This window comes from Paroedura picta, chromosome 10, assembly GCF_049243985.1.
Source record: "Paroedura picta isolate Pp20150507F chromosome 10, Ppicta_v3.0, whole genome shotgun sequence".
NCBI classification, from domain to species: Eukaryota; Metazoa; Chordata; class Lepidosauria; order Squamata; family Gekkonidae; genus Paroedura; species Paroedura picta.
Window position 1 is genome coordinate 80,817,846 of NC_135378.1, and position 17,558 is coordinate 80,835,403.

At 46.5% G+C, this 17,558-nt stretch overlaps 1 protein-coding gene across 3 annotated transcripts in view; it reads right to left on the bottom strand.

Annotated features, from left to right (window-relative positions):
* The window catches only part of FRAS1 (Fraser extracellular matrix complex subunit 1), a 282,626-nt gene that overhangs the window by 139,316 nt on the left and 125,752 nt on the right, over positions 1 to 17,558 (bottom strand). For all 3 annotated transcript variants that reach the window (XM_077301093.1, XM_077301092.1, XM_077301091.1), the window contains exons 12-14: positions 16,390 to 16,533; positions 14,135 to 14,269; positions 1,631 to 1,774 (exon numbers count right to left, since the gene is read on the bottom strand). In XM_077301093.1, coding sequence (XP_077157208.1) covers positions 1,631 to 1,774; positions 14,135 to 14,269; positions 16,390 to 16,533 — 423 coding nt within the window. The remainder of the gene's footprint in view (positions 1 to 1,630; positions 1,775 to 14,134; positions 14,270 to 16,389; positions 16,534 to 17,558) is intronic.

The window sequence follows — 17,558 nt, forward strand, 5'->3', positions numbered from 1 at the left end:
CAGTACACTCACGACTGATGTCAGCATGTCACTCTGGCTTTCAGGCAAAACTCTCTGGGAGGGGCCGTGGCTCAGTAGTAGAGGATCTGCTTGGCATGCAGACGGTCCCAGGTTCAATCCCCATTAGCTTCAGTTCAAGGCTATGGCAGCAGGTGATGGGAAAGAACTTGGAGAGCTGTTGCCAGTCTGAGTAGACCAGCCTTTCTCAACCTTTTTACTGTTGAGAAACCCCTGAAATATTGCTCAGGCCTTGAGAAACCTCAGAAATGCTGCAATCATGCAGAATATGGTTGGGAAGCATAGCTGTGGACACTCCCATCCGGGGGCCTCCCCTTCCTATCCCCCTCCAGGCCGTTCATTGGCCATTTTGGGAGGGAAGGATGGGTGGACATGACCATTTCTGATCATGTGATCCTATCACATTTATATCCTGTGGAGGGCAGGTCGTTGTAAACTTCCTGCATTCTGCAGGGGGGCTGGACTAGATGACTCTGGAGACCCCTTCCAACTCTAAGATTCCATATCACCCATTCGGGAAACTCTTCCAGGGCCATCAAGAAACCCCAGAGTTTCACGAAACTCCAGTTGAGAAAGCCTGGAGCAGACAATGCTGACTTTGACAGGCTGAGGGTCTGATTCCATAGAAGACTGTTTCCTGTCTTCAACCACAGAGTTTGAGCATCAGCCGGCAACGCATTTCCCACATGTACAAGTCGTGATGTTAGAATGTCACCAGCGACCTCAGTCCCTTGCTAGTGAGGGGCTACACCCCACCCCCAAGTAAGTCTCCCCCTACGCCAGTTACCGTGGAGAACCTGGCGACCCTAGGCTGGAGAAATCAGGAAAAGTTTTTATGAAACGAATTTGCTTGTATCTCCTGACCTTTGTCTGCCGGGTAGTTTCCTGTAGGTGTTCCCTCACTCACATGTGATAAAAAATGCAGTCTCAATCCGTTTCACGGCCCAAAAGGATGCTTATTTATTAAAAACAGAAGCCGGGGGGTGGGGGGGGGGTCACAGGAATGAAAACCTGTTTTTAACCCCAAAGATGTGGGGATAAAGCTTCCAGATGCTCCGTGGGGAGGTAGTCTCTGTACCTGCCAGAATTGTGGAGGATTCCAATCTGGAAAGCCAGGTTTGATTCCCCACTCCTCCACATGCAGCCATGATGACCTTGGGCCAATCATCGTTCTGCTGTTCTCACAAAGCAATCAGTCCCCTCTGAGCTCTCTCAGCCCCATCAACCTCACAGGGTGTCGTGGGGAAAGGAAGTGGCTTATTCATAAGCCACTCTGGGACTCCTTCAGGCAGTGAAAACGGGGTATAAAAAAACAGCAGCCCTTCAGCTCTTCCCTTGCTATCTTCTGTTTCTTTAAACAGGTTCTCTACCATGCATTATGAGTGAAGTTAAATAAGAGGGAGGGGGCTTTGAGGACAACAGCAACTGCAAAAGCGTCTCTCCCCCCCCCCCCACCTCCCCGGACAGGAGACGGTGGCTCACAAGAAAACTGTAAACAAAAAATCGTAGCCAGAATTGCAAATATGATTTGGGAACTCATGCTAAAAAATCTCAGAGCACTGCCCTGCTCAGAACAAAGGCGGAGGTAGGAAGGGCAAAAGCTTTTTTTTACCGCTGCAAACACCGTCCTTGACGTAGAACCCCGGGCCACAAACCGCAACGCAGCTCCCTTTCAGCACCACACGAGACGGGTCTTTGCAGGCCAAACAGTCGTTTGCAGCGGGGCCCCAGCAGGCAGAGCACGACTCATGGCAAGCTGCAAGGAAGAAAAACAACACCGCAAGTCACCCATCGCCAGATTGCCTCCCCTAGCAGCTTGGCCCCCACCCTGGCCCCCAAAGAGCTGCCAGCTTCTCCTTTGTTCTTTGTACGCCTTTAACAACAATGGCTTCGTCATCAGCCACTGGCATCGAAAAACGTTTCGTTCCGTGCGATCCCAAGTTTCGTCAGCTAATTCCTGCAGATTAAGCTGCTGTTAGTGGTGCAGACTGGGTGAGAAAGCGGCGGGTAATAACCCAATTCCTTCGGAGATTTATATGTCACGATCCTAATACACGAGAAAAAAAGGAGTTGTTCCAGATTGGGGAGAGGAAGAGGAGGGAATGGGTTTTTTGCACTCGATTTTTTTTTTACTGCCTGAAGGAGTCTCGAAGCAGTTTGCAAATGCCTTCCCTTCCTCTCCTCTCAACAGACACCCTGTGAGGTAGGTGGGGCTGAGAGAGCTCTGAGAGAACAGCGACTGGCCCAAGGTCAGCCAGCTGGCTGAATGTATCTCAAAGCTTCACCGTCCCTTCACCCAGCTGGCTGCATGTGGAGGAGGAGTGGGGAAAGGCCGACCCACACTTAAGGTAAAGCCCTCTAGCAACTCAGAGGACTCCATAAAACTTGGCTCTATAAATTAAAGAGGGGAAAAAAATCTTCCTAAAAGACCTGGGAGATCATGAAAATGCTTTTTGAAGAGACTATTGAAAGTAGCTTCACATCATGGAGAAAGGGCTGAAACCTGTAAGAACTGATAAGAAGAGGATTTTGTAGAGGGGGGCTAATAAGTTCCTTGCAGGTTTCTAGTTTATCTCATTTGATTAAGCGCTGGCATTTACTCTGCGGGTTGTGTTTTAGCTTGTGAGCGATTCCCTGATATATGGTTAATATAATGCTTGAGAGAAGGAAGACACCCATATGCATCTTCTCCCTCTCTATGCCCTGCTTCAGGTGTGAGCCTACCTGGAAGTTAGGTTATCATCAGCTGCCAAGAACTAGACATTATTTACTGTCCCGTCCCACCACCCCCCCAAAAAAAATAAACCCTACAGATTTTCTTCCCTGCAGTGTCCTCTCTCCTATCTTTTACATCAAGACTTTTCCATCAAGTTTTTGGTGAACTTTAAAAGGATCCACTTTTAGAAGCTAACTGGTTTTAACTAAAACATGCCCGTGAAAGCTTATCCCTGGAATAAAACTTTGGGGGTCTTAAAGGAGACACCAGACTCAGACTGTTGTGCTGCTTCAGATCCTCACAGCTACCCCACCTGAATTTTGTTTTTAACTAAGATTTTAATGTGAAGTCTCTCTATGTTTGACCAGGTAATGGGGTGGGTGCTTAAATCCAGTAACGTAAGTGTTATGCAATTGGCTGTCTTTGACATTCCTTCTTGCAATTGCTGTTTCTAGATTTTTGTAAACCACTATATTATTTTTCTTAGAAAGGTACAGAACTGCAAGTTTAGGTTGGCAGCTTTTCTAACTGGAAAGGGCTCAGAGCTCGGAGAAAAACTGACCATCAAAGAAACAGCTATGGATTCCCCCACACAAACTTCTAAATTAGTGGAGGAATTCTATGGAAGAAGAAATTCCAAAGAAGACAGACTGTTAAACTGCGAAATGGGGACTTGGCAGAAAAGTGGTCATTTTCTAGCATGGGTATTTTGTTCTGCAGCGTCTTCTACTGCTGTGCGGAAAACCCTGCTTCACAGAACCTGTAAAGTGGATATACTTCACTGGACTTGGCACAACTCAATATGTTGTGGTGTTAACAGTGTTTTGTTCAAAACTCCCAGTTCTAAATCCTTGATTCTCCCTGCTTTTGAATAAAACAATGTTTGTTTAAGCATCAGCTCAAGTTAAGGGACATCCGCTACTCTGTGACAGTTAATCTGCTCCGTTTAAGGCTGAAAGGCAGCCCAAAATTCTTGTTTTTCCCCCCTTCCTAAATAACCATATCAGGACACTATGTATTTACAACATGCATCTCAGGCAATAAAAGTATCTTGCTGCCCCTAGCAAATCAAAAGATGATGGAAATGAGCAAAATGGTTGATCCAGTTTGAGCCAGTTTGGTGTAGTGGTTACGAGTGCGGACGTCTAATCTGGCACGCAGGGTTCGATTCTGCGCTCCCCCACATGCAGCCAGCTGGGTGACTTTGGGCTCACCACAGCACTGATAAAGCTATTCTGAGCGAGCAACAATATCAGGGCGCTCTCATCCTCATCCACCTCATATGGTGTTTGTTGTGGGGAGTGGAAAGGAAAGGTGAGTGTAGGCTGCTTTGAGATTCCTTCGGGTAGAGAAAAGTGGCATATAAGAACAAACCCTCTTCTTCAGCAATCTCAGGGCTCTCTCAGCCTCACCTCCCTCACAGGGGGTCTGTTGTGGGGAGAGGAAAGGGAAGGCAACTGTAAGCCGTTTTGAGACTCCTTCGGGTAGAGAAAAGTGGCATATAAGAACCAACTCTTCTTCTTCTGGGTTTGATTCCCTGCTCCTCCTCCTCCACATGCAGCCAGTTGGGTCCCTGTGGACCAGTTACAGATCTTACAGGGCTCTCTCAACCTCACCTACCTCATAGGGTCCTCTTTTGGAGGTATCGGCAGAGAGATAGTCTCTCAGGAACATGCACAGGTGCCCACTCTAAAAACACGTGTACTGCCGCCATGAACGAAACCCCACTGAAATCCCTTTGCTCCCTGTCCGATGCATGTCTTTTTAAAGCGGCTTCTTTATTGAGACATGACTTCTAATACGCTAAGGACCATTACCTTTTTGTAATGGGCGTAATATCTACAAAAACGTCAACCGGCTGTAATCAGCCTCTCAGCGTTCAGTCCCACGAGGAGAAAAAAAGCGAGTTTGCACAGGCAAGCCGCCAGCAGATATATTTCTATTTGCTGGGAAAGAGAGGAGCCGGTGCGGAATCTCATGCAATGAAATAAATGAATGTTGCTCTGTAGCGAGCCAAGTACAAGAAAGAAAGCGCTTGGAGGGCGGGGGAGAGAGAGAGGAGGAAAGTCCGTTTTGTGTTTACGATTAGCGCAGAACAAGAGAATTTTACGTTTGGTATTTGGAAGGGCTGCTGGCATGTTCAGCCCTGTGCAACTGGCACTTAGTGGAAAATTACCTCACTTTAGGTATGATTATTTTTTCCATTTACTACGCCCAAGTTCTGTCCTGAAGATGTTCTTAATTTCCATTATCCCCCAGCAAGGCACGCACGTGCTTGTTAAACAAAGCACGTGCTGAAAAACACAACTACGGAACCACCCTGGGAGGGGGGGGAAAGCCATGTACCATTTGTAGGATCTGTAACACGCAGGTGAACTTCCAACTGCTTTATAAACAGATTTTTTTTAAAGACATCGAAGTCAGGGAGAAGTGTTATTGGAGCAGAACAGGTCTCGGCCTGGCCTGGAAGGTTCACGTTAACAGCTTTGACCTTCAGAGGAATAGTTAACGGATTGAATCGATGGCAGCCATTCAAAGCTGAGCCCTAAGAGTCAGTCTTAAATGGTATGGAAAGGTCCCTGGTGGAAGCCGAATTGACTGCCCTAATAAGGATAATTTGTCACATTTGTACTGTCTCCTTCTTCTGGGCATCTTAAGGCAATCTTTGCGGGCTCTTCACTTCCATCTTCTGTGACGTTAGAAAGAGATGGGGACATGATCCGAGGTTTGCAAAATTACGCATGGGATGGAGACAGAGAGAACCAAGAGAACTGATAGATTGATTTAAACACTGACATCCACCACCACCATCACCACCAACAACAAAGCTGTTATAATAAAATAGATAATGTCTTTTCGTAGTCATGGAACTACGGGATAGTAATAACATAAGATTTGGGGGGACTACAGACAGTGCGGTCCCCTCGTGAAAGAAAACAAATAATCTTGTTTAGTGGAATTTCCTGTTGAAATTTTCTTCTTCAAAGCAGGGTTTCTTTTTTTTCTTTTTGTTTTTAAAGGGAGGGAAACAAAAAGGGGAATAGGCCCAGCCCAGATGCAGCCATAACAGTAATCCGACACATAAAAGATGAGAGCTGGCGAACATCCAGTGACACACACACACTCACACACAAATAGTTGCAGAACAAATGAGGACACTGAGATGTGTAAGCTGCAATTAGAAAATGAGACTTCCCAAATGGCTTCTCAAATCCAGCCCCAACTTTTCCTTTTACTTTCCTGACAGTACATTGGAAAGGCCAGTGTGTTTTCCTGTCTCCTCCTCCACATGCAGCCAGCTGGGTGACCTTGGGCCAGTCACAGTTCCCTCAGAGCTCTCTCACCCCCACCTCCCTCACAATGCTCCTGTTGTGGGGAGAGGAAGGGAAGGCGACTGTAAGCCGCTTTGAGACTCCTTCGGGTAGTAAAAAGTGGGGTACATAAAACTAGTTCTTCTCTCCTTCCGGTTGGATCTGTATCTATAAAGAACTATAAATGACAAACAAATAAAATGTCTGGGCATTGTTATGTACACTATTAACTGGTAGCGATTTTGGTATTTGTAAGCTGCCTTATGGACTATAAAAGGCCACAGGTGCCACAAATAACTAACGCTGTTTTAAGGGGAGAGGTCAAATTAACCTATAAAACTATTATGCTTCCATAAATGTGCAAGATCAGAAACGCTCTGCTACACTTTTCCAAAGAAATTAATGGGTCAGCAAAGTATACAATGAGAACAAGCAGATATGTACAAAATTAGCTTTTGCAAAACAGCCCTAATAATGAAAAAGCAGCGGTGGGACAATGATTGGAAAAAGCATCATTAAGATAAATTTCTTCATAAAATGGAAACCTCTTATTCCACCTTCCTTGCAGGAAGTCTATTTGGGGAAAGGAAGCTGCTTTGAGACTCCTTCGGGTAATAAAAAGTACAGTAGATAAATTATCATCGGTATACCTATGCAATGATGTCACTTCTGGCCCACAGTGATGTCACTTATGGGTCACCGTGCTGGACCTAACACCCTAGCAATTCACTCCAAACTCTATGATTTAACCCAGCTTTTCTCAACTGTTTTACCATTGAGGAACCCCTGAAACATTCTTCAAACTTCGAGAAACCTCAAAAGTGGCACACTCGTGAAGAATAAGATTGGGATGCATAGTTGTGGACACGCCCACCCAAGGCCCCTCCCCTTCCCACCCCCTCCAGGCCCATCACCATCAAGAAACCCCAGGGTTTCACAAAACCCTGGTTGAGAAAGCCTGATTTAACCAGAGCATTTCCTAACCAACGACATCACTTCCAAGTTGTACTGGAAGCAAGACCATGGCCCATTCTGCACACATTGGATAATGCACTTCCAATGTGCTTTTGCAGCTGGCTTTTCCTGTGCGGAACAGGAGAATCTATTTCTAAAGTGCATTGAAAGCGCATTGTCTAATGTGTGCAGAATGGGCCCATGACATCTGACACCATGATTGCAACCCCCTCCACCCATTTTTCTTGGTGTCCCCCCTCCTGGTTGCCGAGCTGAGCAGCAGCAGGCTGAGACAGCAGGCCGAGAGGGAACCCCAGCCTCAAAACAGCTAAATATAATCCTGCTCCAGGGGGACAATTTCTCCCATAAGTGTTGTTCAATTTGACTGTATCTTTACCAACAATATCCACATTCCTGTTTAGAAGCTCCCATGGCTTGACAGGCTCCTTCCCTTCGTCTGGATACGTATTTTAGTGGGGAATTGCACCTTTTGCCGGGAAAGCTGTATCTCCTTTTCAAGCAGAATTTTTCTCACTCCGCATTCCTTTTTATTATTATTTTTTAACAGCCTTAATGGTTTCGGATACGGTTGCTTGTATGCACGGGTAGACAGTCTGCCTCATTCCCATGGTGGCAAGCTACAGTAAGCACGCACACGCATTCAAATTAAAATATGTGATTCTAAAAGCCCAGAAGAAGATTAAACGTTTGCTAAATCACGCTGCAAGCGAATGCACATTGAAATCCTTGGGCTTAGCCAGAAGCAGCTCTCTACACAGGACTGGGCTTCAGTTCAGCCCAGACAGTCTTAGAATCATAGAATCCTGGAGTTGGAAGGGGCCATACAGGCCATCTAGTCCAACCCCCTGCTCAGCGCAGGATCAGCCCTAAGCATGATCCTTAGGGAAGTCTTAATACACTTCCAAAGCAATGTTCCCGAAACCAGTGTTGCTCCTGTACAAATGTGCTGAACAAATGCAACAGTAACTGATCAAATCACAAAGGTAGCACAGCTGGAGTTTTTCCATCTTTGCCAAGCTACGCCACTAGCACCCTGCCCGGCTCCAGAACACCTAGCCACGGTGATCATGCAATGGGCACCTCCAGCTAGACTACTGTAACTCACTCAGTGCGGGACTTCCCTTGTCTTTGATTTGGAAACTGCAACTGGCCCGAAATGCAGCAGCTCGTGGCCTTACCTAGACTCCTTGGAAGTGCTCACATCCAGCCAGTCCAACTTGAAATGGCCCAATGGAGGTTTTACATCCCACCCTGCTGAACTCTTGCTGGTACAGATCTGGTTCACATGGCTGCTGTTTAGAAATCTCCAAAGGTGGAGAACCCACCACCTTCCGAGGAAGCCTGGTCCACTGAGAAACTGCTCTAAACATCAGGAACTTCTTCCGGATGTTTAGACGGAATTTCTTTTGAATTAATTTCATCCCATTGGTTTTGGTCCGTCCCTCCAGGGCAAGAGAGAACAACTCTGCAGGGGTAGTCAACCTGTGGTCCTCCAGATGTCCGTCGACTACAATTCCCATGAGCCCCTGCCAGCGTTTTCTGGCAGGGGCTCATGGGAACTGTAGTCCATGAACATCTGGAGGACCACAGGTTGACTACCCCTGCTCTACATGGCAGCCTTTTAAATACTTGAAGATGGTTATCAGACCCCCTCTCAGTCACCTCCTCTCCAGGCTAAACAGACCCAGCTCCCCCAACCTTTCCTCCTACATCTTGGTCTCCAAACCCCTCACCCTCTTGGTTGCCCTCCTCTGGACACGCTCCAGTTTGTCTACATCCCTCTTCAACTGAACACAGTACCACACCTTTTATGGGGGCGGTCAGCTACCGGGATGGATAGAGGGTAAGGGAAAGTTTAGCTTTGCCAACTCAAGCAAGCCACGGGGAGAGAATTACAGGCAAGCGACAGACACAGGGCCATCTTTCCACAGCCCACTTGGCAGATCCACTTAAGAGCTGCTATTATAACTGTCACACCTAATCTGCAAAATGGCTTTTCGAAGCAGGGATCATTAACCTGACCGGGAGCCGACCACAGCCCCTTCGACAGAGAAAGCCACCAACTATCTCGATCAGAACGTCAGGTGAAAAGTCCCTTTGTATGCCCAAACACCCTGTCAGCGGTTGTCCAAATTGGGCTGCCGTTCAGGTGGATGTTCGGGGCTCTCAGGCCTACAATGAAAGCCAATTAGGCGATTCATCACAGCCTGCTTTAAAAGACAGCAGAGCGGCTATTGATTTCCCGCCGCAATGTCTCTTTTCCCATTTGTCTGGGCTGCTCTGTGCAGAAGGTGAAGATCTAAAGAGAAACGGATCCATAGCAACGGTGCCCGTGGCCGATATTGGCCTTTTCTGTGCAAACCACTTACTGCAGATTTTCCCAGCAGTCAATCCTTTAAGCTTGACTTTGAATTCAGTGCTTGCCTTTACATACCATTCTCTTTTTCTTTTCTTTTTTGTTGTTTTTGTTCTGGTGTGTCTATTCTGCAGTTGCAATCTAAAAAATGCTGTTGTCTTCATTTTGGTTGGAATCACAGAATCATAGAGTTGGAAGGGGCCATGCAGGCCATCTAGTCCAACCCCCTGCTCAACGCAGGATCAGCCCACAGCATCCTAAAGCATCCAAGAAAAGTGTGTATCCAACCTTTGCTTGAAGACTGCCAGTGAGGGGGAGTTCACCACCTCCTTAGGCAGAATGTCTCTTGCGGTGTGTAGAGAGCGGCATCCGAGGTGTTGTGTTGCTGTTGTTTTTTATTGGACCCAATTGCCCTATCACAGCTGCACAGTTTGCGTCTTCCATTTTCTGGGAATTTGTGATGTATTTGAAAATCCCAATTTCTTTACAAATCTACAGCATAACCAGGAAGGGAGAAAATGACTGGCCAGTCAACTCTAAAACAAGGTTCTCACTTTACTCCAATATAAAATGGCCCATCTCAGTCCGTACCTTGAAATCCAATCCTGTTCCACTTCCCTACTAAGTTGGGCAATGTCCAAATTAGACAGGAAGGGGGAAAGTCATTAAAAATAATTTTATGTCTCTGCCCTGTTCAGGCAGAAAAAGAGGTAAAAGGTAAAGGTAAAGGTATCCCCTGTGCAAGCACCGAGTCATGTCTGACCCTTGGGGTGACGCCCTCCAGCGTTTTCATGGCAGACTCAATACGGGGTGGTTTGCCAGTGCCTTCCCCAGTCATTACCCTTTACCCCCCAGCAAGCTGGATACTCATTTTACCAACCTCGGAAGGATGGAAGGCTGAGTCAACCTTGAGCCGGCTGCTGGGATTGAACCCCCAGCCTCATGGGCAAAGCTTTCAGACGGCTGCCTTACCACTCTGCGCCACAAGAGGCTCATAAGAAAAAGAGAAGAATGCCAAAAACAGGAAGACCCTTCAGTTGCGTGAAGCTAAGCCTAGAGAAAAAACTGGTGTAGGCTAAAAGTATTTTTTCTTCTTTTATTCCACCTTCGCCAGAAAGAGGTCCGAATTCACAATCCGTTTTCAAACCAGTATTTTCATCAGTGGTTCACAAATAAACTCTTAACATGGAGCTAGATTTGAATCCAGCAGCACCTCGGAGCCTAACAAGACACCTCCCGAAAGGAGTTTTAACTCTCAAAAGCTCACCCTGAAAACCTTCTTGGCCTCGAAGGTGCTACGAGACTTGAATCTAGTTCTTTTACTGCAGAACAACACAGCTACTTTCTGAAACTTTTTCAGTCGAGTACTTTATGAGGAAGGTAGATATTTCACTTCATTCATCATGTTTTATTCTGAGGTCATTTGTGCCTATTCTGTATTTAAACTACAGGGCAATCTTTTGTCTGGTACTTTGGGTCCTGTAATAGCCCATGCCCACCCCACCAGGGCCCTGGTCGCTTGCCCCAAAGCCCTACACACACACACACACACACACACATCCCGATACCACCACAGCTCTTGCATATGGATGTGAGTCAAATCTCTCCCGCTAGAACAGGTGACATTAAAAATAAGTGGTTTCCTGTGTGACAGCATGCATCACACAGACCGTTTATGCACTGGAGGTTTCATGCCGGGCAGCAGGCTGGAGTTTTAGTCCTGGCAGGTTGCCCCACCTCTTCCTGCACCCACATGGAGGAGCATTTGGCCTGGTGTGCCTCATCTGCCCTCGATTTGTGCTTCTGCACAAGAGCTGGGGCAGTGAAGTTCCCAGTGCATAAACGGTCATGGAGAGTCACCACCCCAAAAATGGCACCTTTCCATGCAGTTTTTTTTACAAGGAGGGGGTATGCTGTTTTCTTTCCTGCGTGTGCATCAAGACTCTGACCCCCCCCCCACCCAAGACCCTTGCAGTAAGGAAAGTGGGGAATCCACCAAGTTACAAACGAATGCCAAAACCCAAAGCTTTCTCCACAGGTTTTGTTTTTATGCAGAAAAGGGAAGCCAGGCAGAACTAAAGCAAATTGCTTGAACTCCCCAGAGGGAACGCAAAAGAAATTTTCCCAGCCACTTTCTCCCCACCGGTACGCATGACTGCGAATGTGGATGAAATGTGCTATGAGTGAGCTGCGAAACCAGTAATAATAACATGAAACAAATAGCCATGTTCAACCGCAGGGGCCTCGCCAATTAGGAACACCAAAGGTAGGCTGAGGGAGAGGAATATAAAAGACAAGGAACGCAGACAGGGGATGCGGCGTTCAGCCCCACGATCAGGAAAGATCCATCTTTTCAGGGATGTCTCTTTTTTAGTGTATCTTCTGCTCCTTTTTGTCCCATCTTTGTCCTGAGCTTCACATTCCAAGAACCCCAGCGTTCAGTTTGGCAGTCTCACCAGGTTTCTAGTAATCAGAGAAACCTTGGAAACATAAACACATGAAAGGGATCCCCTGTGGGGGGGGGGGGGGTTGAGCATCAAAAAGTTTTGCTAGGAGACGGAGGCTACATCTCCCGCTAGCTGCTAACTGCTAACTAGTAAACCCATGCAAACCTAGTAGGGCTGTCATTTTCCCACGGGAGGTAAGAGGTCCCCTGCCTCCGTTTGCTGTTTCCCAACACCGTTTCTGTGGCCAATGGGGAGAAAATAATAATAATGTAAAATAAAAGCTGTCAGCTTTTATCAGAGTATGATCAAGACTGCTTTATGTTTAACTAGCCAAAAAGCCCATTGCACGCAAAAATGCAATGGGCGCTAGCAGCCCCCAAGAGTGAGAGTGGGTATGGGGGGGACTACCTTCGCGGCTGGTGATTCCTGGTGTTTCGGTTGGAGACCCGGTGTTTCGGCTGGATTCCTGCTCTTTCGTTGGTGGCGTCCTGATGCGGCAAGAGGCGGCTGCCCCTCTGGCTGGCTCCATGACCAGGGAGGCTCCCTTTAGGCTTCTCCCGGCCTCCGGAGCGCCCTCACCGCGTCTACGACGCGGCGAGGGCGCTCCGTGGGCCGGGAGAATGCCGCCCAGCCGCCCCCCCACCCGAAGCTGTCTTTAGGCCGGGCCACCCCCCCACCAGGCCAGGAGCAACTGCGAGCCGCGCTGCGCGCGGCTCGCAGTTGCTGGGAATCGGAGGGACCAATCGGCAGGCGCTTTGCGCCTGCCGATTGGTCCCTCCGATTGTCTGTGATGAGGAAGGGTCCAATCCGGACCCTTCCTCATCCCGGACACATCCCACCTCAGAACGGCTTACTATTTTATTTAGTCCGTGGCGCCCGCGGGGCACCACGGGCGGTGTACAGATGAGCAGAAATCCAGTTTCAATCCAACCCCCTAAGAAAAAAGATGGGTTTAATTTCTTTTATATAATCATAGTGTAACTGATAAGTAATTTGATTTAAGTCTGTCATAAACTTTCTTTTTTAATGTAATTTCTATCTATCTATCTATCTATCTATCTATCTATCTATCTATCTATCTATCTATCTATCTATCTATCTATCTATCTATCTATCTATCTATCTATCTCTTTCTCCCGTTTCTCTCTTCTGTTTTCTAATATCTATCTTTTATGTTTCGTTTTAAAATCTTTAATAAAAGTTATTTTAAAAGAACACACGCACACCAGAGAATGGGAGATGGAATATCTGGGGTAGAACTTGGGTAGCATTTGGAACTTCTTTAGAAATTTCACTGTAAAAATGTATGATATTTATCAGCAGTATTTCTCTTCTGGTATTTTGCAATCTCACATTTTCTTCCTACTGGGTACAAATGAAGAAAGAAAAAACCCTGGATCTTGTTAAGTGTGGGGAAAAAATCTATTAACTATAAAAATGGCACTTGCCAAAATGAACGGCTGATGGAGAATTCTCTCCCCATCTCACACACACTCACACACATTTTTCAGTGTGCCTAAATACAGACATCACCGGATTATCTGAACACATAAAACTCTGGATCATTGTCTGCTATTCCATCTGGCTGCTTTGTGCTCTGTCCAGCCCGGCTTATTCAAATTCTTCACGTATGCCTTTCTGTTTCATTTTAATTGTGGCAACTGACCTCTGAGCAAGGAAGGTAGGAATTGAAACCATCATGCTTTCCTTTCTTTTTTAAAAAAAGATAATGTCTTCTTTTATACAAGTCTTTGATGATTACTGGCATGGGGATATTTTTTTTTTTGCTATTGTAATTGATCCCTCCCTTTCTAATGACATCATATATAAATAGCCATTGAAGAATTCAGAGATTAGCTGGGATTCCAACTCCGTTCCTCCTCTAACATGCTTCCTAATGTTGACTGACAGTGGCAGGACGTACTGGACTAAAAGGCATTCATGTGGCAGTTTTTACTATCAGAAGCTAAATATGCTTCTAAAATTAGGTTGACTTGCAAATCACACAGTGCAATCCCATCATCATCTATTACAGGGGTAGTCAAACTGCGGCCCTCCAGATGTCCGTGGACTACAATTCCCAGGAGCCCCTGCCAGCAAATGCTGGCAGGGGCTCCTGGGAATTGTAGTCCATGGACATCTGGAGAGCCGCAGTTTGACTACCCCTGATCTATTATAATAAAAATAACATGGACTTAATATGGCACCATGAACGCTGATTTTGGTATTGGAATGGTTTTCTTTCGCTTAAAGCTTCCTTCCCTTCAATGGTGTTCGAGTTCATATTAGCAGAAACAGACAGACGTATTACCTCTACATTGAAGGAGTCCTGCAAAGAACCCTTCCCCGCATGATTCCACACACTGGCCATTCTTCAACAGCAGTGAATCTTGACATGAATTGCATGTGAATGCGCTGGTGCAAGTTGAGCATGCGTCCTTGCAGGCTGTTCAAAGCAGAAGCAAGAGAAAAGAGTGATTATCTTAAATGAGGATCGGCAAGCAGTGGCCCTTGAGTCAAATGCAGCCCTTTTAGGCAGATCCGAATTTAGTAACAGAGGACGCTCTAGGAATTCCTAGTAGGCCTATGGTGAAACCATCGAGTTGCCAGTGATACCTAGAACTACCCTAGGTCACTTTACCAGAACTGATGTGATGGTTTGGTTTTTTAAATTGTTCTCCTTCTGGGAATGGGGGCAGGGACTTCCCCACCCCAACTGTGAGCTTGGCAGCCATATATGTGGGACAATTTTTAACAGTTCAATAAAGGTGTCCCTGTTACTGAGAAGCACACACATATGACATTCCTGAAAAGGACACCTTTTCTGTAGGTGCAGCCACAAGTAAATGCTCAAGACTAGCCGCTGCTTAAGTTCATATGTGAACACTGAGATCACAGAGCAAGACTGAACCTCTTAAGTAATATCTAAGGAAGCAGATGTGCATGCAGGGAGTGATGTTCCTAGGAGCGTCAATGCTGTCAATATATATTGATGAGATTAATCATGCTCTGGAAGACACAAGGCCCCTCTTACCATCTCGCTCTTCCTCCAAGGTACAAGAAATAAGGTCTGATTCAAATTGGGTCTTGCTGGAGGGTAGCAGCTTAGTTTAATGAGATGGCTGTGCAACTGCAAAGCCCCCCAAGGTAAGCATTTCTGCTGCCACCAGCACCATGTTCATCAAGCCTAAGAAATTCAGAATCGTCCTGCTGGCTCAAACCCAGTGGCTGACAAAAGGCAGCAGGCTCACCAGTCGGAAGATATGGCTGATAACATATCATCATCATTATTATTATTATTATTATTATTATTATTATTATTATTATTATTATTACTACTACTACTACTACTACTACTACTACTACTACTACTACTACTACTACTACTACTACTACTACTACTACTACTACTACTACTACTACTACTACTACTACTACAATTTATAGCCGCCACTCCCCTAAGGCTCATGGTGGGTAACAACATATAAAAGCCATAAAATCCCTAATACATAAAAACATCCTACAAAAACAAATACACCGTCCAACCCAACCAACCCGCCAGCGGCGGCATTCCCAGGGAGGGGACCAGAGAGCACTGCATATGTAGCCCTGAGAGGGGAAGGGGGGAAGGGGGGCCCGATCTTACAAGGAGGTGCCAGCCTCAACCAGAGGCCTGGTGGAAGAGCTCTGTTTTGCAGACCCTACGGAAAGCTGATAAATCCCACAGGGCCGCAGCTCGTCCGCGAGCTCATTCCACCAGGTAGGGGACAGTACCGAGAAGGCCCTGGCCCTGGTCGAGGCCAGGTGCTCCTCCCAAGGACCAGGAATCACCAACAAATTTGTCCCCGCAGAGCGTAAGGCCCTGCAGGGGGCATAGGGTGCCTGGTGGTCCCTCAAGTATGTGGGTCCCAGACCGTGGAGGGCCTTAGAGGTTAAAACCAAAATCTTGAATCTGATCTGGCTAGCAATCGGTAGCCAATGTAGCTGCCTCAGCACAGGCTGGATATGGGTCCTCCAAGATGTTCCTGTGAGGACCCTAGCAGCTGCATTTGAACCAGCTGTAATTTCCGGATCAGGCGCAGGGGTAGGCCCGCGTAGAGCGAGTTACAGAAATCTATTTTGGAGGTGACCTGTGGTATCACGGGCAACATAACAGTGAGTGAAATCATAGTGCTGCAGGTGACACTCTAGCATTCAGACAAAGCTCTACGGTTTTAATCGTAGAGTTTTTTGGCCAAATGGTATGGCATCATGGGTGACATAATGACATCATTTCTGGTTGCTTTAAAAAAAGGAAAAAAGGAAACAAAAAGACAATAGTACAAACCACTACACCAAGCTGGTTTGCTTCTCCTTAAATGGGGAAGGGGAGAACAACATAAGCTGTTTAGGGTCCCCATTGGAGAGACATGCAGGGATAAACAAGGGAAAATTTCTGTACCCCTAAGCAATTCTTAGACTGAATCCCATTATATTTTTAAATGGTGTTTTGCCCAAACCAGGAAACACTAAGCACCAAGCAAGGAAACCTCCAACAATGCAAAGAAAGCATGAGGAACACCTTACCTAAGCAAAGTCCAGAATCCTGATAGTATCCAGCACCACAACTGGCCACACAGCGTCCATTCTGCAGGGATTTGCTCGTATCACGGCAGGTGTCACAGCGATCAAAAGACTGTGAGCAGGTCAAGCAGTCTGTATGACACTGCCCTGGCAGCAGGAATAGACAAAACTCAGTTTCAGTGTATATGAACAAGGATGTACATCACACATTTTCCCCACTCAATGCCAGTAAATTGAATCCTTTCCAGTGGCGTTCCTCTGGGATTCTTTAAGAGCTAATTAGTTTTGTACAATAGGAAAATCAGTAGCAAAACATAAGTGTCTTTAAAACTCAGTTTGGTCTGCAGTTTCAATCTTCCTCTAAAAGGCATGATTTCAGAGAGAAGGGAATGGAGCAGCAGAAGGGAATGGAGCTGCAGATAAACCAGGGCATAGACTCAAAAGCAGTTGCAGAAGCTCCTCATTCTTCTGCCCAGCCTCCATCTGCAGCTCCCTATCTTGTCAGCCCACCTGGCTCACCTGAGCCAATTAAACAACAGTGCTCCAATCTAAAATGCAGCATCCCAGGTTAGCAAGAGACTTGTTGACCGCAGAAGCCTCTGAGTCATCACAGAATGATGACTAAGATGCTGCTAACTTGGGGCTAGGATGCCTGGGTTGCGGATGGAACTTTGAAGCTGCCTGCGACTAGTGCCTTCTGCTGATGCCCTTGACAGGAGGGCAGAGAGAATCAATATCCAAAAACAGAATACCAAAGGGACAGACAGCATGCAAGGTTTGACTTTGCATTCTGTCTGTCCCCTTGGCATTCTGTTTTAGGATGCTGATTCTCCCTGCCCTCCTGTCTGTGCTTCCTTCCAGCAGAGAGTTAGGACCAACACAGCAACACACTTTGCTTTGCTTGTCAGTATGTCTTCTAGAGTTGCCAAACTCCAGGCGACCGCTGGAGGTCTTCCATGGCTACAGCTGATCTCCAAGTGACCAAGATCAGTTCCCTTGGAAAAAATGGTTGCTTTGAAGAGTGGAATATAAGGCATTATACTCTGCTGAGTTCCCTCCCCAAACCTTGCCCTGTTCAGTGTCCTTCCCCAAAATCTCACTATTTTCCACCTCGGAACAGGCCTTTTTCAGGTTCAAGGACAGCAATTGATGTCAGAAGTTGACTAGCAATG